The sequence below is a fragment of the Epithele typhae genome (assembly GCF_022376455.1).
Source record: "Epithele typhae strain CBS 203.58 chromosome Unknown BXZ73scaffold_95, whole genome shotgun sequence".
Taxonomy (NCBI): Eukaryota; Fungi; Basidiomycota; class Agaricomycetes; order Polyporales; family Epitheliaceae; genus Epithele; species Epithele typhae.
In genome coordinates this window covers 20,407-43,608 of record NW_025954286.1, presented here as the reverse complement: position 1 = coordinate 43,608, position 23,202 = coordinate 20,407, and the positions used below count along the sequence as shown (strand labels likewise).

Here is a 23,202-nt window from a genome sequence, read left to right as displayed (position 1 = left end):
CCCAACCACCGCGCACCGTCTACGGACCGTGCGGCGTTTCATAAGCTTTCTTCGCGCTCTACGAGCCTCTAGGGTTCCCATTTCAGAGTCATATAGCATTGTACGAGTTTTTGGGTGTTCTCGCTCGGACATACAATCTACAAAGGGACACCTCCAATCTCCAGATCCAGAGGGTGAACGCGAGAATTCTCAAAGTACAAACGTGTCCGCCAAGCCAACGGACTGTCATCGCGGTTCAAGCCAAGACCAGTGGCCTCAGATGGTGCCTGAAGTAGCATGATCGCCGTCGTCTTCAGCCACAAGCGGGTGTCAAATTCGTTCAAGGTTCGAGTGGTACGCGACAGCGTGAGGCTCGTCAAATTCGTCAGTGCCCACCAGGCAACCAAGTTTCTTGAACAAAGCTACAGGATAGACAGATGCTGACCATTCGGATCTTGGCAATTAGAGCAGAGTGAGTAAGCTATTTGATCGTTGACTCAGCGAGGGAGGCACAAGCTAAATCGGGACGCGGAAATCCCCGAACGAGTCAGCTACGCCCGAAATGGAGCTCGCACACATTGCTGCTTCCTCTGCTCGTCCATGGCCACAAGGCTATATAACCTGCTCAGAGCCCGAGACAGTCAGAAACACACACCGCAAAGCTACCTTCACACCTCGAGCAATCATGAGCAAGATCGTTTTCTACACCAACCCGGTGAGCCGCGTTGGAGAGGATGACTTCGGCGATGTACTCAACGATAATTCCAGGTCTCCAACAACTCCCTCCGTGCTCGCCTTGCGCTCGACACGGCCAAGGCGGAGTACACCACCCAAGAGATTAACCTCATGGCCATGCCTGACTGGTACCGCACCGTCAACCCGCTCGGCCAGGTGAGCTCCTCGGTCACCCCGTCGCCCAAACAATGTCTGATGAGCGTCCCCCACAGATCCCTGCGCTCAGCTACGGCGCCACCACCGACCCCAGTACCGGTGCTGCGCCTTCGGGGACGATCGTCTACCAGTCGATCGCCATCATCGAGTTCCTCGCAGAGCTCTACCCCGACGGTGGGATTCTGCCCAAGGATCTCTCCGCCCGCACGAAGGCTCGCGTATTTGCCCACACGATCGAGGCCCGCCTCGTCCCGGCGTGGATGGCCGCCTTCCGCAAGGGCGAGTCTCCGTCGGCCCTGGTCACCGCGCTGGCGGAGGTGCAGGCGATGCTGCCGCCAGTGAGCGAGGGCACGTTCGCGGTCGGGGAGTGGTCGATGGCCGAGATGGTCGCGGGGCCGCACTTGGCGCTCGCCTGGCTCATGCTCTCGCACGATGTCGGCAAGTACGAGGCGGGCTTGGGGCTCGCGGCGTGGAAGGAGCTGAGCGAGGGTGAGAAGTTTGCGCGCCTGAGGAAGTACGTGGAGGACATCAAGGCGCATCCGGTGTGGCAGGCGAGCTGGAACGAGGTGAGTGAGACTTGTTGTAGAGAGGCCTGGTACTTACAGTCATTGCTCGTTGCAGGGGATGATGACGCACGTTTGGACCAGCTGGCCCGGTGTCGTTCGTGGGGGGAACACTAGTAGTCGTTCCCGCCGCTTGTATATCAGCCTGTTTGTTCGCAATGTGTCTTTTGAAGTACGCGACGATGGTGGAATTAAAGAAGCATCGATTTCAGAATTTCCCCGTGCGACTCAATGAAACTAGTGCTCACCCGTGGCGTTGCCACGGCGCGTGCGGCCTTTGGCCCTCTTATATAACGTGATATCGGCCAGGTATTTCAGAATTTTATACCCTGTCGGATAGTGGGGTGTTATGTGACCCGGGCGTAACCCGAGCCAGCGCCAAACCGCTGTTTCTGGGGTGCGCCAGTATTGGATCCTTGCGCAATTTTTCCCTACTCGTCCGCTCTTCGTGAAATTTGTACATAGGAGGGCATGTGGATTCGGCACCCATGTGCAGAGTAGGAAGGCAAACGGGGAGAGGGGGAGATATATTTGCGGAACGGCGGTACCCCCGCCGCTTCTGGGGGAGGCATAGTATGTAGTCAGTTCCGCAGGGCATGTGCCCACCCCATTCAGTTACACTCTAATGCATGCCCACGCGCCGTGTGGTAGGAGTGCAATGTAGCGCCGGCTGGTGCGCGCCCCCGTGCGAGAAGGGAAGCGTCGCGGGGGGTCGGCCTCGTATAGCTGGTCCAATATCGATTATAAGCCAGTTTCGCGCACTGGCAGGAGCGCGAGCGGGTGACAGTGATTAGCGCCCTCGTGCACCACCGCGCGACGTGCAGCGCGAGTCCGAACACACCGCCGCGAGCACCGCACGCGTGTGGTGACATCTCTGTATGCACCGCAGAACACCCGTGTGCATTTTGCGTGCGCGCGAGGACTCATGTCCAAACAGGACCTTGCACCGGGTGCAGTGGCCATTCCACGATACGATGCCGTGCTATTGCCGTACCTCGCGAGGCTCGCGCGCGGGGAGTCTGCAGTGCACGCAGAGATATCGTCACGCGCGCGCGGTGCTCGTGGCGGTGCGCTCGGACTCACACTGTACTTTGCACGGTGATGCGCGAGGGCGCTACGCACTGTGGCCCACTCCGAAATTGAACACGGCCCCACTTGCGCTCGTGCACGAAAATCGAGCCAGCTGTAAAAAAAAAATGGTATCATCGCCTCGCGCATCGACCTCGTAAACTCGGCCGAAAGACAGTCCCGACCTGGGGCGGCCTCGCAAGCTCGGCCACACAAAGGCGCCAGCCTCGCAGGCTCGGCCGGCCGGCGCACGTGGAAGCCACATGGCAAAACCTCGGTTAGAGTCGCTTATTTCGGCAACTTCGCTAAATTCGCGTATCGCTGCAAGCGACGTACGCGGCTTACTAACACCACCGCTCCCTTCTTTATAGATCAACTTGGGTTTTTCAGCCGCGGTAACGTTACATGGTTCATGTCGAAACGATCCAGCCCAATACGCTCGTATTCGTTGGAAGACGATGAGTTGTCTTGGGCGCCGGCCTGTTCGGTGGGTGTTCCGTCCTATTATACTTGAATCCTTATGTATAATGTCGTGGCGGGGCCGCACTGGGCACTTGGTGGAAGCAGCGAAAGTAAGCACGACTCGGATACCGCTGTTGCCATGTTCATCGCTGCTCACAGGTCTTTGCACTTTACCCGGCCACGATCACAGCTAAGTCGGCACAAGCTCCGAACGGCACGGCATGACCGTCTGCGTCGGATGCCGGTCGAAAGCTCTGCAAGCTCGGAAGCAGATTTCTGCACTTGGCCAGCGCTCGCGTGCGTGTTGCGCATACTTAGAAAGCTCCCGAATGCTACTCATTAAGTTAAGCATGTGTAGGTCGCCCTCAATCTGCGCCGCAACGCGTATAAAGTGGAGCGTACAACTCGACGGCTGTATGCAACAACCTGCTCTCAACGTCGTTTTAATGAATCATTCTCGAAATACCCTCCTCAGCTGTCCGCCCTTCCTACTACCATCAAGGCAGTTGGTATCAGCAAAACAGGAGACTTGGATATCATTGTGACGAGATCCGTGTCAAAGTACGTATACGAACTCTTCCCGTTCTGGTTGTTCTTTTCGGTTTTAATGCGGCGACATCCCCAGACCTCAAGGTCGATTATTCAGGCATCAATTCATCGATATTCAGCTCCGCAAAGGGGCATATCCGTTGCCCTCGCTTCCCGTCCATTCCCCTCTGACAACGCCGTTCTCTCCAGAGACGCCTTCAATGCACGCCCACTTCTCAAGGTCGGCAGTAAGGTCATCATTGTGTGTTCCAGTTCCATACGTTTCTAACGAAAACAGCTGACATCCAAGCCTAGGTCGGCATGGCCGCGTTCGCCGAGTACGTCACTGCCCCGTGGTACAAAGCCATCCCGCTACCGCCCGCGATCTCCACTCGCACCGCTTCGCACCGGCGCCGCGGCGATAGTGCAGGGCGTAGCCGCGCTCGAGTTCACCTCGGAGGCCCCGCCCATCCAGCCGGCGAGACCGTGCCTGTGCGCGCCGTGGCGGGCGGAGTTGGGCTGCGCATCCCCCAGGCGGCCGCCGCGCGCGGCACGAGGGTCATGGGACGACGCCGGCCGAGGATAAGGCGGAGCTGCGCGACAGCACGGGGTAGATCATGTCGTGCTGTCTGGGGAAGACGTGGAGGCGAAGGTATCGGAGCTGACGGAAGGGAAGGGCGTCGCGGCTGTGTACTTTCGATAGGGTCGGGGCGGCGACGTTCGAGGAGAACTTCGTGGTGGTGCAGACGAAAGGATCGATTACGATGTTCGGGAACGCGTGGGGCCGGTGCCTCCCGTGGCGCCGGTGAGGCTGGCGGAGAAGAACGTTGAGTTCGTTAACTGAGGACTATCCCAAGTGGTTCGAGCTCGATCAAACGGCGCGTTGAAACTAACGAGTTCTTTCTCCTGTAGCGCGAACATCTACATCAGAGATCCCGATGACGCCAAGCAGTATGTCGGGGAGATTTGCAGGCGTATCGGCGATGGCTCGCTGTCGATCGTAGTTCATGCCAAGTACCCCTCAGCGCTCAGCGCTCAACTTGGAGTCTGGGCGTCCAAGAAGTGTTGGCGGGACCATTCCGGACCGGTGTCGGACCGGCCTGCGCCGCCCAGGTGCGATTGGTGGATGGGCGCTAGAGCATCGATGTTTGACAGAACTTACTCCACCATCTCTCTCACCCACTTCGCCCATTCCCCCCGTCTTCATGTTTCCTTCTACTCCACCATTGCATCTCGTCTTGAACCATCTGGACGTATTATGAACAGCACCACTGCATCGGCACATACGAGAACCGGAGGTGAGCCGCGCCCTCACAACGCCTCCGAAGGAGGGCGAGGACGAGGGCGTGGCCACCGGAGAGGGCGCGGAGGTGGGAGAGGAAGAGGGCGTGGGGGGATTCCTGGTCGCGATGAAGGCGCGCCGAACGCCGTCCCCGGCGGGGGTGTCGCCGTTGCAAGTCGTCCTCGCCCCGAGCGTATTCCCAGACCCCCGCTTACGCATTGTGAGTCCGTATATGCCCCCGATTTGAAGCTGTATTGATAGCATTCTTCCTCAAGTTCTAGCAATACCTCTCGTGAGTTCATCCCACTTGCAAGCTTCACCTTCAGCCTAATCGCCGCCGTATAGGGGCACAATCGCCAATTTCGCGAGTCCGTCACTGCGTTCACCGATGCCCTCCTCGCCGCGTCACCTACTATCCCCGGACTCGACCAAACGGTCGTAATGCCCGCCCGCAGACTGCACTTTACGCTCGGCGTCATGTCGCTCAACTCCCAGGACTCCGCTCGTACTCTGGCTGCAGCTGTTGCGCTCCTGCAAAGCGTCAGGCCTAAGATCCTGGAGGTTTTGAGAGGCAAGAAACTCAAGGTCTCTCTGGACAGAGTGGACATCATGCCACCCGAGCGGGGTGATCAGGAGCGCGCCCACGTCATGTGGTTCGGACCCGCAGACACGGCGGGCGGAGAGACCTTCAGGGCAGTCGCCAGTGAGTCTTCCCCTACACGGGATATTGATCGCGCTTATGCCCCTGTGTAGACCTTGTACACAAGGCGTTCAAGGATTCTGGGTTGTTGGTTGATGAGAATCGCCCGCTCAAGGTATGTGATCTGGTTGCGGAAACGCGCAAATCACTCGTCTCCTTGTTCCTGATGAAGCGCTCTTTTCCCCACCTGCCACTCGACTAATCACGTCCGTCCGCATATAGTTGCACTGCACGATCGTCAACACCATCTACCGCAAACCTCGACCTAAAGAACGTATCCCATTTTCATACCCTTCAATCCTGGCGTCCACTGCGCTCCGAGCGAGACTGGCCAACGCGGGCACCTCGACCTCGTCCCAGAGAGGACCGATCGCCGTGGACTTTGGCACATGGGAAGTGAACGAGTTGCAGATCTGCGAGATGGGTAGTTGGGGGCCTGAGGGAGAGTACGTTGCTGCTGCTCGTGTGTCCCTGTCATGAACGATGAAGCGGTATGTTTTTGGCGCTTTTAATTGACACGTGCCGGATGTTCATAGTCTGCGCCTCTTCGTTGAGATCCGTACGTGTCGTAGCTCGGCCGCTAGCACTCCGATGGAAGACTCGGATGCACGCGCAGTCAAGCTCCTGCCATCTGCTGGCATCCGCAGTCCGGACATGGACAACCATGGAATACAAACCTAATGCATGCCGTAACCCGTTATCGTCGTCTCAGGGTATCGTGGTCAGTCCTGGGCGAGCTTCTTGTGTGCTTTGCAGGACGTCTCGCGGGGGCGTTGCTGCCTGTCCTCCGGAATATACCGGTAAGCTCCCTTCGTCTGTTCATAGCTACGCTGATTCCAGTCTCGCTAGACGACCGATATTGGTATGCACGGCACCAACCGGTTGTTCTCCCTGCTTCCCAGCCCAGACAAGCTCACCGCTCTGTCACTGGCATACACCGTCGACCCGCTCGCACACTCTTATATCGCACGTACGTGTTCGCCCTCTCGGTTGTTCAGCGGCGCTGATCCTCCTGTAGCCGACCCTATCACAGGGGTGCACTACCACCCGGACCTTTCCGCACTCACTTCACTCCAGACGGTCGACGTGAAGGCGATCGGACTTTTCCACCACCAGCTGACCAACCAGCTGCATGTCTTGCACACGGTAAGTAAGTACCGCACAGCGGGTCGCCGTGCCGTCACGGCTTCCTCCGCGTCACGCCGCTTTCCGCACAGCGGGACGACGCCCTATGGACCCGGGAAGGCTTCCCCGAATCCCCGATATCCGCCGGTGCATGAGCCGTGTTGTCGAGCGCGGGGGCTGTGGTACGTATGCGCGCGCTTTTTTCGACGCACGAGTGAGGGGGGTGGACATGATGCACTGTCAAGGACGCGTGAAAGTGCGTCGCGAGAAGTTTCCTTCTGGTACGTCTACGCTGTACCCACTGCCCGTCAACACGTCGATAGGTCGCTCTGTGGTCCCATTTTCTCACTGCATGCACACGCGAAATGGCACAGGTTGCGCGTTTGGTCGCTGCTCCTCTTGCCGTCGTAGGCCTGGGAAGTACGGGTGAGGGACGATCGCGTGGAAAGCTACAGGTCATGCTATAGCGCTGGTCAAAACTTTCGATATCCGGCCCTTCGGTTGGAGGAATGCGGATTTGTCTCCGCCGTCCAATATTCCAAAATAGTCCTCACCCGTGGCGTTGCCACGACGCGGCCTCGGGCAGTATTTGAGTATGCACTCGGCCCCTGTAGGCTGTGCTGGTGGAATCCGTTGATGAGGGAGGCAGAAAGCCTCGGCCACATGGCCGAACGTCGGGTGCAGTTGTGCTGCGAACACGCTGTGTGGTGCGCTGAAGGTGCGCTGTGTACTGTAGCCAGGCCCAGCGTGTGCGCGCCCTCGTGCGAGGAGGGAGGCGTCGCGCGAGGTCGGCCGGCTCGTTGCGCGAATCGAGCTCGTAAACTGGGCCGAAAGACGGTCCGCTCGGCCCGCCGGCGCTCCTTCTCAGCCGGAGCCGGGAGCCCCCATGAGTCATGACCACGAACTGAGGTGCGCCGTAGCGTTTGTACCGTTCGTTTGCTGACTCTCGCACGTAGGAACCGCGCGCACTGCGGTGAGAACACCCTCGCCAAATGCACTTCCCCCGTGTACGAGGATGCGGACTCCGGAGAGATACTTGCACGGAATTCGATAGGATGCAATAGGCTGCATCAGGGTGCGCCGATTCTGATCCGTGCACCATATACTTACGTGCAGCTGCGTCCTCGGCAGGATCACGCCGTGCACAGCCCGCGCTTGCCGGTGGGAGGCGATTCTCGCCGAACGTGGTTAAGACCATCAGAGACCATCTCGAGACATGATCTTCTCATGTAAGCAGATGTAAGCCCGGGGGGACCCCGACTCCGCCCTGCCCAGCCTATGCGGCTTCTGGAGTCGGTTTCAGCGCCGGCGAGGTCTCACCCCTCCGTTTTGCCACCCCGCGTACTTACGCCCAGTTCTCAGACATGACGCGCAATCAATTAATCAATGGTCATGGACTCGATAATACTTGACCTTCAGATGCTCGCCAAAGTCACCTACTCCGCCGACGGTTACAACCACATCCAGGACAAATATTAGTCTGCCATTGAATTGATGCCGCGTGCAAACCATAAACGCTGACGGTCTCTACCAGCCGTCTTCACGACGAAGCCGGATTGTTCGCCTTATCTCTCCGCGGTCGCATCGCCCCGAGCACATGGAACCCAGCCATCAGATTAGGAAATTGGGCAGAACGTGGATATGTTGCCCGATTCCCAAAATCTCTCTCTGACCACGACGTCCCCGTCTGCAACATGAACAGCAAGTATTCCCTCCTCCCCACCTCCCGCCTTCGCTATTCCAAAGGCACCGCCAAACACGCCCTCTTCCGCTTCCTCGCCCGCCGCGTCGTCGCCGTCGTCGCCACCATCACCGTCCTCGTCCTCGTCTTCCGGGCTCTCTGCTGTAGGCCAGCACACACTCCTGCCACCTCAAGACCACAAACGAAGCCCCTCGGAGACAACCATGCGATCCTGCCCCCACTATACTCTGGGTACCACCGTGACATCTTGCGCCTCCCTCAACATCGATGGGAACGTACCATGCCCGCACCGTACGAGAAATTCTTCTTCGTTGCCGGTCACGCCGAGAATACCGGCTGGGGAAACGGGATGGAGGAACTCGTGATGAACGGGTACATGGCCTGGAAGGCTGGACGATCGTGAGTGTCTCTCTCCTAGCCGTTGTGCGACCACTGGCCGCAACGGCGCGTAGCGGTGTCAACGTTGTCTCGACATGTGTCACAGAGTACTCACATTCCCTGAACAGGCTCGTCATCGGGAACTACACATGGAACTCGGACGGCAGTCCGTACTCTGAGTATAAGGGGCATCTGATCCCCTCGATGATCCCGTACAATGTCATCACGAGAGGTTCGTCTACGCCCACCCCACTCGCAGTAGTGCTTCCGATGCTCACGCCCCTCGATAGGGTACCTCACTGGCGATCCGCTCCCGGAAGGTGACAACGGACCACTCGTCGTCAGCCGCCACTACTTCGAACAACTCTGTCCGGATCCCGAGATCGTCCTCCGAGAAGAGGTTCATGACCATCTCGTTCACCCGCTCAACGCTAAGGAAGTCACTGAGGCATGGGTCAAAAAGCTCAGGAGCATCAGCAGCCCCTGCCTGCAGTCGGCGAAACGCTCCGGCCAGCTCTACGACTACATGTGAGCGTCCTACGCTATCTTTCGTTGTACACGCTAACGTCAGAGCAGGGTTCTCGGCGATCCGGATTCGATGCACGACGTCTGGGACGATTTCTCTAGCTCCCCCATCATCACCCACTGGCGCTGGTCACCGCTCATCGAGCTCGCCTACGACATGAACCGCGAGCTCTTCCAGCCGAGCGACACCACCGTCGAGCCCTTCTACGCCGCCAACACCGCCCTCACCAACAAGGCCCGCTACCCGCAGATCCACGGCCTACTCGCCCTCCACGTCCGCCGCGGCGACTTTGTCGAGCACTGCGACAACCTCCGGAACTGGGCGTCGACGTTCCTCGGCTTCAACTCGATGCACGACATGCTGGACCGGTTCGAACCGCGGCCGCCGGGGGACCCGGACCTGAACGCGGTGTATATGCCGCGGTGCTGGCCTACGGTTGAGCAGATCGTGAAGAAGGTGCACCAGGTGCGGCAGACGCCTGCGGGGAAGGGCCTGAAGCGGGTGCACATTATGTCGAACGGGCGCCCGGAGTACCTGGCCGAGCTCAAGCAGGCGCTGTGGAAGGAGGGCGGATGGGAGGCGGTGGTGACGAGCCGGGAGATGCTGCTGAACTGGGAGCAGAAGCATGTGTCGATGGCGGTGGACATGCTGATCGGGCAGCGGGCGCAGGTGTTCATCGGGAATGGGGTGCGTGCTCGGTGGATGGCGCGCCGCGTCTGCTGGGAGCTTTGCTGACGTCGGCTTTGTTTGCAGTTCTCGACGTTGACTTCTAACGTCGTCATGATGCGGAAGGCAAACGGGTTCTCGGCGGGCAGCTCACGGCTCTGGTGATCCCGACGCGCGTTGCGCCTTCGGGTTCTCAAAACTGGTCCGCATCGCCGACCTCGCGAGTCTACGCAGGACTGCGCCCGTCGCTGAGCCGCGCTTCGCAGAGAACACGCCGTCCATGTCTCACTGCACTCCTGGTTACGCGTCGATGCCGCCTCAATGTCTCATACCCCCATCGTTTCTCCGAACTAGCCGGGTCCCGGGTGATCGTTTCTTACCCTTGATCGTCCACACTCAGTATATGCTCTGTATATATAATAATCGTTTTGTAATCACGTAGGCGTCGAGCAGGTCTATTGGGACGCATAATACCGATAGAAGTATCGTAGTTCTCCTGGGACTGAAGTATGTACACGGACATTATAGGATTCCTTTAGGTCTGTTCTTCGGCTGTGTTGCGGCCCGTCGGTAGTTCCTGCCGTCCCTCTTAGTGGGTTGCGTATGATGCCAAGCACTCGAGGGCGCGCCCGCCGCGTGGGAACAGACCAGGGACGCCTCGACGGCTGCCGAGGCTAGAAAGATGATTGAATTGGCCGCGCTTTTTTGCGATGAGAGTGCACTGACAAGGACGCCCGCAGGTCCGTGGGCGACCGCGGCCCGCACTTGCTTTGTGCATTCATTATGCAAGTAAATACAAAAAATTGGAGTGGGAAATAATGAAGGAGGCGTCCAGAAGTCAGGGGATGACGAGCTCGGAGACGGCGAGCTCGGGTGGTAGGGCCGTGAGACGCCGGCGTTCAGGGCAGCGTCACGCGCGTGCCAATGGCCGGCGGGGACAACAGGCGCATCTGCACCTGTTGATAAGCTATCGCACAATTAATCACTACTTACTGTAGGCAGAACTGCTTCAGCTGCCCCGGTGGACACCGTCGTGTCATCACTTGCTCACGACAGCCTCCGAAAGTAGTGCTGTGTCACATACAGAAGTGTTACATACATCCTCTATATAACACGTTATATGACTGTAAGTAACTAACATAACATGAGAGGGTCCAGGACCCCATGTCAGATAGTGTTATTTTCGGGAAAATACCTTCATTCATGTCCCTTTGTATGGCTTATGCTCCTTGGCGTGTTTCCCCAGTCAGAAAGGCAACGAAACTGGGATAACGCAGTCCGCAGGTCCGCGCACCTAGGGACACGCGCTTATCAGAGGCGCCGAGTCCTCTTCGCTCTTGATTGGCACTTAGAGATCGTAGGCTTAGTTCCTAAGCTCCAGAAACTTCATAGGCGTGTAGAAGATGTAATTGGGTACACATAGACACCCATGATCTGCACCGTGTAGGTCAAAGTAAATGATGCTATGGCCGCTGGTATCAGGATTCAGGTAGGCTGAGCCTCATGCCAGTTCTCGTGCCGTTCCCACCGTGTGCGTGCTGTCGGAGGGGGTATAGCTGCGCAAAACTGCCCTCTCTTCATCTGCAACCCCCATCTCCCTCGATATCATCCCCCAAAGCTGCGTTGTGAGTCGATACAGCAACCCAGACCTGTACAATTTCGACGGGACGTCCCAGGTTGACACGACCATTGCGAACGATCCGTAGCACTGAGGTCCCGTTCGCCACCCGCACTTCAATCTGTTGGGCCGTCGTCGACTATGTCAAGCTCGACAGCACTACCCTTTCCAAGCTCCCCATAGATAGGTAAGTCATCTTTGGGTTCTGCGGACCACTGCTGGATAACATGTCGGACGTTGAGGACAAACCTTGTGGTGTTGACGACCTCTAGTTGCACAGATAACACACCCGCACCTTCCTAACACGCTCTTTTGCATTGATAACATGTTTATAGCACGTCATGTGACATATGTTATATACATGTTAATAACACTTGGTTGTTACATGACATCGGGGCCCCTCCTTCGAAAATAACATGACAAACCTATATGACAATCTAACACAGCGCTATCCGAAAGGCCTGCATTTCCTCCTCCCCTTGCAGTTTCACCCTTCGAGGTCCGCCGCGCCGCGGTTCTGCCGCGCTCGTGTTGTCGCCACGGTGGACCACCAGATCGCGCGAGCTTTGCGCGTCCCGAACGCCGTCATGCGCGTCGCGCTCATGGACGAATAGTTCGCAGCGCGAGAACGCGAGCTGTCGCTGTCGCCGCGCGCCTCCCCCATCACCCCCGTCGTCGATGAGCTGGGCATCTCCCGCCGCGGCCGCGCAGTGATACTGTGAGCTGATAAGTAAGAGCTCCAAGTGCCCCGCGCGGCGTCCGCGCGGGACTATATACGGCCGCGTTTTCCCCTAGGATAGTCGACTTCCCATCCAAGTACTGTTCGGAGGGCGAGCTGGGGGCAGCGGGAGCAGGAAAACACCACGGGGATTGCGCCCAGTGCAAATCCGCTCGCTCGTGCGTGCACGCAGCAGCAGGCGCAGATGCGCGCATCTCTCGGCCGCTTTCGTGGTCGGGGCCGGGGGTAGCGGACCGAGCATGACTGTGTCGCTGCACCGGTCACGGCACGGCTCTGCCGTGACTGAGTCGCCCTTTACGCGCTCCCTGTCATATTGTGCTCCTCTCCCAAGTTCCTCATTGCAATCGTGGCAAGTGAGCGTTGACCAGCAGAGACGCCACACACAGCTCCTCCTCGTTCCGCCTCGTCTTTTCTGGCTTGACATCGACCTCCGCCTCCATGAGCTGACTCGCATTCTTGCTCTACCCCGTATCGGTGCCCACAGTCACTCTGCTACCTATCTGGGATCGTATTTGCCCACCGAGTTCTCCATCGCACCCCCTAGTGCAGTACCCCCGCTCTGTGAAAGATCTTCAAGTCATGGATTGGCGCGAGTTGTCAATATCTCTCTTTCCTCGAGTAGCACGGTTGACTCGTTTTTTCTCATCCCTGATTCTCCGCCCAGGGGGTCCGCCTCCACCGTAGGGGTACTGCGAGCGCCTACTGGGCTCGACTTTGGACAGGCCCCTGTTCGCGCGCGGGGAGTAACGGACCCTAATACCGGCCCATATATCCGCCACGATGGCTTCCCCTCGCCCCGTGTGCCGCCGTCTCGCCCCCTCACTTGCGCGACAGTACTATGCTCTGCGACCTCGACCTCAGTAGCCCCCACGTGTGCCCTGAGCTTGAGCCCGCTTCTGCTGACGACAACAGCGATAACACCCCGCCCCTTGCATACCCAACAAACTTCATGGTGCGTGATTTGGCAACCATGCTATGCGTTGTTGAGGAATGAAAACAGGGCGACGAGTCTGGTGTACTCTCCATCGACTTCGTGATTGCTGGGGGCTCGTTATGCGGTCTGTCGGCAGCGATTGCCCTCAGGCGTGTCGGACACAATGTGATCGTCGTCGATCGTTCATCTCCATACGAGCCGGTACATCTGCATCAGGTTTATTTGGTTTTAGCCCTCACGCAATGGCCGCGTTCGCCACAGACTAAATTCGACTCGGGCATCCGCTTGCCACCCAACTCAACCAAGCACTACTACCGATGGGGGCTGAAGGAGCGTCTCCACGCCGTGTCCGTCAAGTCTCAGGGTACCTTGTTTGCTTCTTGTGAGTCCTTCCGTCAAGTCTAGACTGGCGAGCGACACCCTCTGACGTACGCCCAGTCTACTCAGGCGCGATTGCCGGGAAACATTCATGGGCAGACAGCATCCTGGAGGAGCTCGGGGGCGACACGCTGTGCATGCACGTACGTCGTCAGCGACTGTTCTCTCTCACTGCGACTCCATGAAGCTCCCCCGCCTCCCCGGGCGTAGTACACCCCACTTCGCAAGGTGCTCGCGGAGTACGCCACGGAGATGGGCGTGAATATCATAATCGAAAACATCTCGTCCGTGCACCCTGACCCTGTGAAGCCGTCACTGACGCTGGAGTCCGGCGACGTCCTCACCGGCGACGTCGTGCTCGGTGCCGACGGGTACGTCTTCGAAGGAAACGTGTGTCGCACGGCCCTCCTGGACGCGCTCGGGCAGGACCACAAGAGCACTTGGATGGGCATGCATCTCTTCAGGTGTGCTCTGCCCTTCCTTTGTTTCGTCTACTGGCACCCTCGCCTGAAACACGTGCGCAGCTGTGATATACCCGGAGCCAATCTTGCCCGGCTGGAAGACAAGGACATGCTCGCGCAGTTGCAACAAGGGGTGCGTCTAATGCTGGAACGTCGTGTGGGCGTGGACGCTGAAATGGTCTCTGAACAGGGCAAAGTCTTCACGTGGTATGGGTCAGGGTGTGGAGCACTGGGTTTCCCCATGGTTCGCAGATTCTGTCCTTTGACGCCGCCACACCGTGCTTACTTGCCTGTGGGGCGCAGAAATCCATGACTGGTGAAGACGCGTTCACCCTTTACGCGTTCGCACCGCGCGCTGAACTGCTCGAGTGGCCGTACTGCTGCGGGTCGACGAGCTCCTCGCCTCGTTGAAGGACTCGAACCCGCAACTCCAAGAGATTGCGCAGCAGTCGGCACGCATCACCGTCGTGCCCATGGCCAACCACTCCAGCCTCGATGAGTGGGCCTATCCCGGCGGCCGTCTCCTGTGCATCGGCGAAGGCGCGCACCCCACCCCTGTCCGTCCTCCCCTATCGCTTTTTCTGTCGATCGTCCACTAACGCGCCCGTTTCTCGCCTGCACTCTGGATCACTCCCGGCGCGCGCGGCTCCACGTCATTCGTTCGCAGGTCGGCTCGCTGTTCTCGGCCGCGATGTGCACGTGCGACGCGGCGTGCCTCGGCCGGCTCTTCTCGCACCTCACCCGGCACGACCAGATCGACACCCTGCTGTACGCGGTGCAGGAGATCCGCGAGGGGCCCGTCGCGTCCGTCTTCAAGGCCGCGTCGGGCAACATCTTCGCGACCTCGCTCCCGCCCGGAATCGTCGAGCGGGACGACGACGAGCGGGCGCGGGCGGAGCGCGGGCTCGCGAGCCTCGGCGGCGGGGTCGACAGCCTGGCGCCGAGCCCGGAGATGATCGAGGTGGTCGAGCAGCTGTTTGGGTACGACGCCGAGGACGAGGCGGACAACTGGTGGGTCAACTGGGGGCTCATGCAGGAGCGCGCGATGCGACGGGAGCTTTCCGAGAAGCGCGGGCTGCCTGTCATTTTCGAGCGGGGCGAAGGGAGTGGTACGTAGTAGGGACGAGCTCGAGGAGGGGGCAATACAATGACGGTGCTTGCGCGGGGCGCACACGATTACGCGGTGGATGGTGCTCTTGGAGGCGTGGGCGGTGGACTTTGCTTGCGGTGCGTTGGATACCACGGTCCCCCGGCGATGCTGTCTGTCCGATGCATCCGTCTAGTGCTCCAGCTGTATGTATAATTAGTGTTGTAATACAACGATCGGACAACGTGGCAATATATAGCTGCATCCCTCGCCTGGAACGAGAGCGCGCAATCGCTTTGCTTGACTCGTTGCATCTCAGCTTCTTGCAGTGACTTTCTCTGAGAGTCGAAGCTCAACTCCCGTGCCTCAAGTATTCACCGGCGCTCCCGGAGTGGCCAGCGTAAGGCAAAAAGTCACTCGCGGCGCAGCTCGCGTACATGGCGTACGAAAACGAGCCATCGTTCGAGTACATGTACATGTATGTGCGTTTGGTCAATATAGGGGTGTCGTGAGAGTGTCGTCATCCGTTGTAATGCCGTAAAGAGCGCTGTTGGAAACACATAACGAGAACATACACCTGCGTTCACGCCGAGCACCGTCACTGGAAATATTCATACACTGCCCTGTTCTAAATGACCAGGGGACACCCAAGGGGCTGAGACGTATCGCTGTAAAGCAATCCCTTTGCGCAATCATCGATGCCGACCGCTGCGGATACACCTACTGGAAGACGGTTCCGCGCGGGGGGTGCGGATTCGAGCGGGCACGTTGTCTTGAGACTGCCGGGACGATAATCCACTGAAATTGTATACACGACGAAACCATTAAACCCTAGGTAAGTAATATAAAGTCCGTGCACATGTACTACGACCTATTCGAGAACTAGCGTCCGTCCGCCAGGGAGACGCCTCGATCGTTATGAACACGACGTACGTATATGTCCGATCTATCCGGCAACGTCGGGTACCGCAATAATGCGGTTACCATGTTTGTGGAATGTTCGCGACAATGAGGCGAAGGTGTGTAGAACAGTGAAGGGGCGAAGTACGCGCGACTTCCAAGGCCGTATTTCCCTTCCACAAGAGAGGCCAAGAAGCCGAAGCGTGCGTTCGAGGATCACCAGAGTCGTGAGCTCCCCGCCGAGAACCCGTTTGCCTTCCTCATCATGACGACGTTGGAGGTCAGCGTCGAGAACTGAAAACAAAGCCGATGTCAGCAAACGCTGCGCACACTTCACAGACCGCCGAGCACTCACCCCATTTCCGATGAACACCTGCGCCCGCTGCCCGATCAGCATGTCCACCGCCATCGACACGTGCTTCTGCTCCCAGTTCAGCAGCATCTCCCGGCTCGTCACCACCGCCTCCCATCCGCCCTCCTTCCACAGCGCCTGCTTGAGCTCGGCCAGGTACTCCGGGCGCCCGTTCGACATAATGTGCACCCGCTTCAGGCCCTTCCCCGCAGGCGTCTGCCGCACCTGGTGTACCTTCTTCACGATCTGCTCCACCGTCGGCCAGCACCGCGGCATATACACCGCGTTCAGGTCCGGCTCCCCCGGCGGCCGCGGCTCGAAACGGTCCAGCATGTCGTGCATCGAGTTGAAGCCGAGGAACGTCGACGCCCAGTTCCGGAGGTTGTCGCAGTGCTCGACAAAGTCGCCGCGGCGGACGTGGAGGGCGAGCAGGCCGTGGATCTGCGGGTAGCGGGCCTTGTTGGTGAGGGCGGTGTTGGCGGCGTAGAAGGGCTCGACGGTGGTGTCGCTCGGCTGGAAAAGTTCGCGGTTCATGTCGTAGGCGAGCTCGATGAGCGGGGACCAGCGCCAGTGGGTGATGATGGGGGAGGTGGAGAACTCGGGCCAGATGTCGTGCATCGCGTCGGGGTCGCCGAGGACCCTGCGCCATCGTCAGTCTGTCGCACGAACCCGCATGTCGCGCACGATGCTCACATGTAGTCGTAGAGCTGGCCGGAGTTCTTGGCCGACTGCACGCAAGGGTCATCGACGCTGTTCAGTTTCGCGACCCATGCGTCGGTGACCTCCTTGGCGTTGAGTGGATGGACGAGGTGGTCGTGGACCTCTTCGCGGGAGATGATGACGGGATCTGGGCAGAGCTGCTCGTAGTAATGGCGGCTGACGGCGAGCGGCGCGTGGTCGCCTGCGGGGAGAGGGTCGCCAGTGAGGTATCCTGCGATTGTGTAAGCATTTGTTGCCGCACAACGAGTTCACCGACGGACCTCTGGTGATAGCGCTGTAAGGAATCAAGGAGGGGATCAGGTGTCCGTGGTACTCAGAGTACAGGGGACCGTCCGAGTTCCAGGTGTAGTTTCCGAAGACGAAGCTGCGAATAGAACATGAGCACTCGTTGGGGTCACGATCGGCGTAGTCGACGAAGAGGCACGCTCGAGTGTGAACTTGCGCACGAAGGGGGATAACAATAAGAAGTTCTCTCGAAAGAGAGGCTTCAGAAGGGATGGACGACGGGATACGGCGAGCGGGAGCAAGAGAAATAGGATGCTCACGATCGTCCTGCCTTATACGCCATATACCCGTTCATCACGAACTCCTCCATCCCGTTGCCCCAGCCGGTGCCGGCGGCATGACCTGCGACGAAGAAGAACCTCTCGTGTGGAGCGGGCGTTGTGCGTTCCCAGTGGTGCTGTGGGAGGCGCATGAGGTCGCGATGGTATCCAGTGTACAGCGGCGGTAAAGTAGCATTCTCCCCTGCGACCGTCTTCGCTGGGGTTCCGGGGGTGTGACCGCGGGGGACGTGATGACTTGCGTGGCACTGGGTCTGCGTCGGTAGAGTGTGTGAGAGACGAAGGTGAGGGCGACGACGGAGGCGAGAGCGATGATGATTCGGCGGCGGGTGAAGCAACCGAGGAGGGCATGGTCGGAGGGGCCGTTGGAGTACCCGCCCCCGAGACGGGTGGTGGGGAGCATGAGTATTGTGGTCGGGAGCGCTGGCGGAGACGGAACGGACGCTAGGCGTCGGTGCTGTTGGATGGTCTAGGTACGACAGTGTCGATTGGGCCTTGGCGCGGCGCGCATCAATGTGGACATCAGTTGTGCCCGAAGCTTCCGAGTCTACTCGGTGGACGAGGGCGGGTGCGGTTTCCATGAGGAGAGAGTGACTGCCAGTTCTGAGTCCGGTCCAGAAGGTGAGAGGAAGTTGCAATTAACATCCGACTCCCGACGTTCGGCCACTGCATGATCGATCTACTTACAAACAGCACGCAGAGGCTCGCTGGGCCACGGGCGACGCGTGCGCATTTAGTATCCCGCGCGAGTCCCACAAATTAACTAGGACGACCCTGCAAACTTTCAAAAGTACCAGACCGGATCGTCTGAGGTTTTGAATGACAGCCTGGATCTCGGGTGAAAGTATCCGGCATTACTTACTTGTGGACTGAGCCGCGATCGGCGGCTGCTAGTTTAGGGCAGGTACTTAGGACAAACGCTTGAGCGGACCGGCGCTGGTCCGACTCTCTCTCTCTCTCTCTCTCAGTACTTCAGTCGAAGCGACTCTCGTCCCAGGAACGGCTCCAATAGCTCCAATAATGACAGGCCGAGAGCCCGCTCGGTGACGAGTGCCAGTTCCCGAATGGTGTCGAAATGATTCGAGATCCCGTCCAAGACTGTCCTCGGCGAGCAGAACGAGGTAAGTATATGACGAGAAGGCGCGCACGCCGCACTGGCGCCAGTACTGGTGGGCGAGTTCGCATTCAATGACATGGTGTACCGCGGCTTGCAGCTCGACGTGCTCGACGGCGTCTGCCTGGGACATTGCCCGACGGAAATAGTCTGTTCTCACCTTGACTGTTCTTCATCAGTCTGTCACTACCACGTAGCCAAACAGGAAGCCGGACATGAAATACCCATGAGATGCCCTGAGGAGACTTTGCGCAAGAAGTTGCCCAATTCACTGGTGGTGTGGACTATGGCAGGGAAATTGGATGAAACGCGTCGCGTCACGTGTGACGGGTCGCGTCAGCGCTGCCGGCCACAGCGATGGGCAGAGCCACTTGACGACGACGGCCGACTCGATTCTCACTCCTTCCTCCTCCTCCATCTCCGCCACCCTCTGCGCGCCCTTGCGATGGGCATCCCTGGCCTCTGGGATGTGAGTACGCGCGACGCCAACATGGTTAGACGCTGACACCAGGTCGCGTAGATCTTAAACAAGGCCGGCCAGTCGCGCGCCATTGCGGATCTCGCTGTCGTAGACGGCTTCGACCGCAACGCTTCGGGGAAGCGCACCCTCCGCCTCGGCATCGACGCGTCCATCTGGCTGCAACATGCCACCTTTTCTGGCGGCTTCAAGGACAAGCGCACGGGCGAGAAGCCGGACCGAGGGCCAACGCGGAGCTGCGGATGGTGTTCTTTCGACTTTGCAAGCTCGTGAGGCTGCCAGTATCGCTGCTCTTCATGTTCGACGGGAGGGAGAGACCGAAGACGAAGCGGGGGAGCAGGATGGGCAAGAGCGGTGCGCACCACCTTGCGCGGGGCGTGAAGGAGTTGATTGAGCTTTTTGGGATGGATTGGCGTGAGGTACGTTCTCGACTTCTTGTCCATTCCTGCGGAAATGGATGCCGGCCACAGGCGAGAGGAGAAGCGGAGGCAGAACTTGCGTTTCTCAATGTGCGCGGGTTTATTGACGCCATCATCTCCGACGACGCCGACACCTTTGTCTTCGGCGCGCGCACCGTTATCAAGAAGTAAGTACCGTGTTTCTCGCTCCGCCGTCTTTAAATGAGCTCGTGTCGCAGCCTAAGCCTCAACCTAACCGGGAACAAGTCTCATCCTGCGAAAGACAAGAAAGGGAAGCCGAGCGTGCACCACGCGCACGTCTTCACCGCCAACGAGCTCAAGACCCACCCGGACGTCCAACTCACGCGCGGCGGCCTTCTCCTCATTGCGCTCATGTCACGCAACGACTATGACGACGTGCGTCTCCCGTTCTTTCCCTCTCCCGCTGACTCTCTCACAGGGCCTCAAAGGCGTCAACACCGTCACCGCGCACGCCCTCGCTCGCGCCGGCTTCGGCGACCAGCTGCTCGACGCCTACCACGCTCGCCCGTACCCCAACTGGGCGACGTTCACCGCGCAGTGGCGCGCCACCGTCATCGCCGAGCTCCGCACGAACTCCCGCGGCTTCCTTTCGCGGTGCTTCCACACGTTCCAGTTCCCGTCGCGTGGCCCGCTCTCGATGCCATCGCCATGTACATCGACCCAATCACCAGCGCGACGACCGGGCACACGGGCGGGGGCGCGCCGCGCGACAAACGGGCGATCGACCTCGCGGGCCTCGCCGCGTTCTGCGAGAACCACTTTGACGAGTGGGGCGCGCGCACGCAAATCCTCAAGCGATTCAAGAACGTTTTGACGCCCGGCCTCGTCATGACCGTCCTCAAAGCCGCCGCGGTCGAGGCGGACAAGCGTCACGAGGAGCAATTCCTCGAGCTCGGCGCGCACCCAGGAGCCATCCGGCTCACCACCCCACTGGGGCCCCTGCCTGAGGAGGGCGTGGGCACACCCGCGGCGCTCGTGCGGCGATGCCTCCGGCGGCAGACGCGGACGACAAGGACGACGCAGGACGACGCCATGGAGCGCATCGCGTCTGCGTTCGTCAACCGCGGCGCGCCGCAGCGGGAGGAAGGGAGCCGCCGCTCGAGGTCATCGCAGACCCGCACCCCATCGTCGTCGGCATCACGCGCATGCGGCACCACGTCTCGACGGACGAGCTGTTCGAGTACGGGTCGAGATCTGTCCGCGCCAGTTTGTGGAGATCGCCAATTCTGGCATCCGCGGCAAGCACCCCGACCCCACCGGCATAGCCGCCGGACGGGACAGCGACGCGGACGAGGATGAGGACGAGGAAGACGGGGGTGGGACAAAGTCCAAGGACCCGAAGGCGAACACGCTCCTCTGGATCCCCGCGTCCATCATGCGCCAGGTGCACCCCGAGATCGTCGCGGCGTATGAGGACAAAGTGAAGCAGAAGTCCCCATCGAAGCGGCGCGTGGCCACCCAGTCCCAGCACGCCGAGGCTGGGCCTTCAAATTCCCAACCGTCCGCGTCTGCAACGGCGCGGAAAGGGAAAGGCAGAGCCCGCGCGCCTCCCGCGGACGCTCTGGACGAGTACGCGCGTTCGTGCAACCCTCGGGCGTCGGCCACACCTTCCCGGGAGAACGTCGACCCGCTCGCAGCATCGACCTTCCCGCTCGCGCTCGACGGCGGATTCGTGTTCGTGTGGCCCACCCGGACGACCCGGACGGCCTCGTGGTCGATACGGGCTCGCGAGACGACCTCCAGACGCGCGTCGCATACACTCAGATCGATGTCTTCGGACTGGCAGAGTACCGACCGTACCCAGTCGAGCATATGCCGTCGCAGCGGCCGCAGACTCAGCCCCAGCCCCAGCCCTCCGCCTCGGCGTCCACAGCTTACCAACGGGCTGCGCCGCGAACCCGCAGCACCCGCCGGCGTGCCCAGTCGCCGCCTGTGCCGGACGACGATGAAGACGAGCAGTGGCAAGAGCCCGCTTCAACTCGCGGTTCTCGCAGGGGACGATCGATGAGTTCGACCGCATCCTCGGGGTGCCCGCGGGCGCCGGGCCTGCCCGCCGTGGTCGCGCGAAGGCTTCGTCGGCGTCTCGGGGTGTGCAACGCACGGTCCGTGAGCCCGCGGCGAAGCGGAGGAAGACGAGCGGAAGACGAGCGGCGGGCACGAGGGAGTGGGCGCTGCCGCGCGATACTTCGTCGGAGGAGTCTGAGGCCGAGAGGCCGGTGCAGGCAGCGCGGGGAAGTGCGTCGCGCGCGGGTGCGGACGTGCGGACGGGGGGAATGGGTGCGGGTGCTGGCAGCGCTGTTTCCTGTCCCACTCCAGTCCAGTGCCCGTGCCAGCGCCAGCGTCGGTGCCAATGTCGGTGCTAGTGCCAGTGCTAGTGCGAGCACTGCTGGGACACGGCGGCGAGAAGCACGCTCGGTCATTGCCGCGACGCCAGCTAGGGTCCCTCAAGGGTTCCCGGATCTCGAAGAGCTGGACGCAGAGGACCGTGCATCCTCTCCCTCTCTCCACTGGCCGCCGAAGGATTGGCTTTCATCGTCGCAAAGCTCCGCTCCCCCAGCCTCGTCCCAGTCCGGCCCGCCAACAACCCCGTCGTCCTCCCAACCTCTTTCCCAGTCGTCCCCGCTCGCTCGTCCCAGAAACGACCGGTGCCGGACGACGACGTCATCAGCCTCTCCAGCGATGCCTCTGATAACGAGCGTCCGGCTACGCGCGCCCGCACGCTAGGCCCCGCCCACGACACGATGGATATGGACATGGAGTTCAACGGTGACGGCTCTCCCATGCCGTAGGTCACAGGTCCGCCGTGCGCGCTTCGGTGGGGGAAAGAAGGCTGAACGAGCGCCGAGCAGGGACGGGGCATGCGACCAGGGCGGGCCATGCGCACTGCGACCCAGCGAGGCGCCGGGGAGAGGCGCGGGGAGAGCTTCTTTGCAGGTACGATAGATCTCACTTGACCGACCGCGTGGGGCGGGCGACGGGCGGTACCGTGGTGGTTCCGTTCACTGCCAGGCGGGTGGACGGATGTTGCTGGGAGATGAGGATAAAAACTGTACGCCGACCTGTATTGATGCTTCGTGTAGAACACACCGCTCGATGGGTGATGGTGTACTGGTGTTGTGAAATACCCCATAGTCTAGTCTCCGATAGTCTCGTTTACGATAGCATATATTCTTTGTATATCCCCGCCTACTTAGTGCTCGTACGTACCATACGCCCCCGATTACCACCGCCTCGCTTAAGCACGGCACGCGGTCCCGGTTCACTTCGGAATCATGACTTCGGGAATGGTTAACGCGTTTCTCCCCCCGTCACGCGGCAGATTCGCGGACCCCACCGGGAAAGACGCGCCCCCGGCCGTCATGAGTGTGATCTTTTCCCCGACGACTGTATCGTAGGTCCACCGGGTTCCCAGAGCAGGCGCGCTGGAGTTCGCGGCAGAACGTCCGCTACATGGCAGCCGAGGGGGTCACGATGGGGCTAATTTGGTGCGCTCGGGGTTGGCGCCTTCGCCAGGCTGGCGGGGTGTCGGAAAAACCGCACTGAGAGTT

General features: G+C 59.9%; 6 protein-coding genes across 6 annotated transcripts; 5 read left to right on the top strand and 1 right to left on the bottom strand.

The window, feature by feature from the left end:
* Positions 1–664: 664 nt before the first annotated feature.
* On the top strand, positions 665–1,550 carry BXZ73DRAFT_81925 (uncharacterized protein; the record flags this gene model as incomplete). The annotated part of the gene is made up of 4 exons (XM_048023606.1): positions 665–694; positions 748–870; positions 927–1,436; positions 1,518–1,550. 4 exons carry the CDS (start codon positions 665–667, stop codon positions 1,548–1,550), a joined length of 696 nt encoding a protein of 231 aa, XP_047872218.1.
* Positions 1,551–5,118: 3,568 nt separating this feature from the next.
* BXZ73DRAFT_55493 (kinase A anchor protein) lies at positions 5,119–5,953 on the top strand (the record flags this gene model as incomplete). Its single annotated transcript, XM_048021354.1, has 3 exons — positions 5,119–5,476; positions 5,527–5,624; positions 5,696–5,953. Coding segments are annotated over 3 exons (714 nt in total), but the record flags the coding sequence as incomplete, so codon positions are not given.
* A 2,339-nt stretch (positions 5,954–8,292) lies between these two features.
* On the top strand, positions 8,293–10,035 carry BXZ73DRAFT_55511 (uncharacterized protein; the record flags this gene model as incomplete). The annotated part of the gene is made up of 5 exons (XM_048021357.1): positions 8,293–8,699; positions 8,807–8,910; positions 8,969–9,206; positions 9,255–9,891; positions 9,958–10,035. The coding sequence occupies 5 exons, from the start codon at positions 8,293–8,295 to the stop codon at positions 10,033–10,035; spliced, it is 1,464 nt and encodes a 487-aa protein (XP_047872216.1).
* A 3,030-nt stretch (positions 10,036–13,065) lies between these two features.
* Positions 13,066–15,599, top strand: BXZ73DRAFT_106935 (FAD/NAD(P)-binding domain-containing protein; the record flags this gene model as incomplete). The annotated part of the gene is made up of 11 exons (XM_048016776.1): positions 13,066–13,179; positions 13,228–13,362; positions 13,423–13,543; positions 13,600–13,682; positions 13,750–14,003; positions 14,064–14,133; positions 14,191–14,244; positions 14,304–14,316; positions 14,370–14,557; positions 14,668–15,109; positions 15,493–15,599. 11 exons carry the CDS (start codon positions 13,066–13,068, stop codon positions 15,597–15,599), a joined length of 1,581 nt encoding a protein of 526 aa, XP_047872215.1.
* A 604-nt stretch (positions 15,600–16,203) lies between these two features.
* Positions 16,204–18,025, bottom strand: BXZ73DRAFT_106934 (uncharacterized protein; the record flags this gene model as incomplete). Its single annotated transcript, XM_048016775.1, has 6 exons — positions 16,204–16,281; positions 16,343–16,979; positions 17,033–17,270; positions 17,320–17,423; positions 17,605–17,876; positions 17,918–18,025. 6 exons carry the CDS (start codon positions 18,023–18,025, stop codon positions 16,204–16,206), a joined length of 1,437 nt encoding a protein of 478 aa, XP_047872214.1.
* Positions 18,026–19,181: 1,156 nt separating this feature from the next.
* On the top strand, positions 19,182–22,443 carry BXZ73DRAFT_81921 (uncharacterized protein; the record flags this gene model as incomplete). Its single annotated transcript, XM_048023605.1, has 11 exons — positions 19,182–19,205; positions 19,257–19,459; positions 19,489–19,633; positions 19,685–19,800; positions 19,852–20,029; positions 20,073–20,248; positions 20,326–20,710; positions 20,862–21,569; positions 21,649–21,889; positions 21,948–22,139; positions 22,175–22,443. The coding sequence occupies 11 exons, from the start codon at positions 19,182–19,184 to the stop codon at positions 22,441–22,443; spliced, it is 2,637 nt and encodes an 878-aa protein (XP_047872213.1).
* Positions 22,444–23,202: the final 759 nt, after the last annotated feature.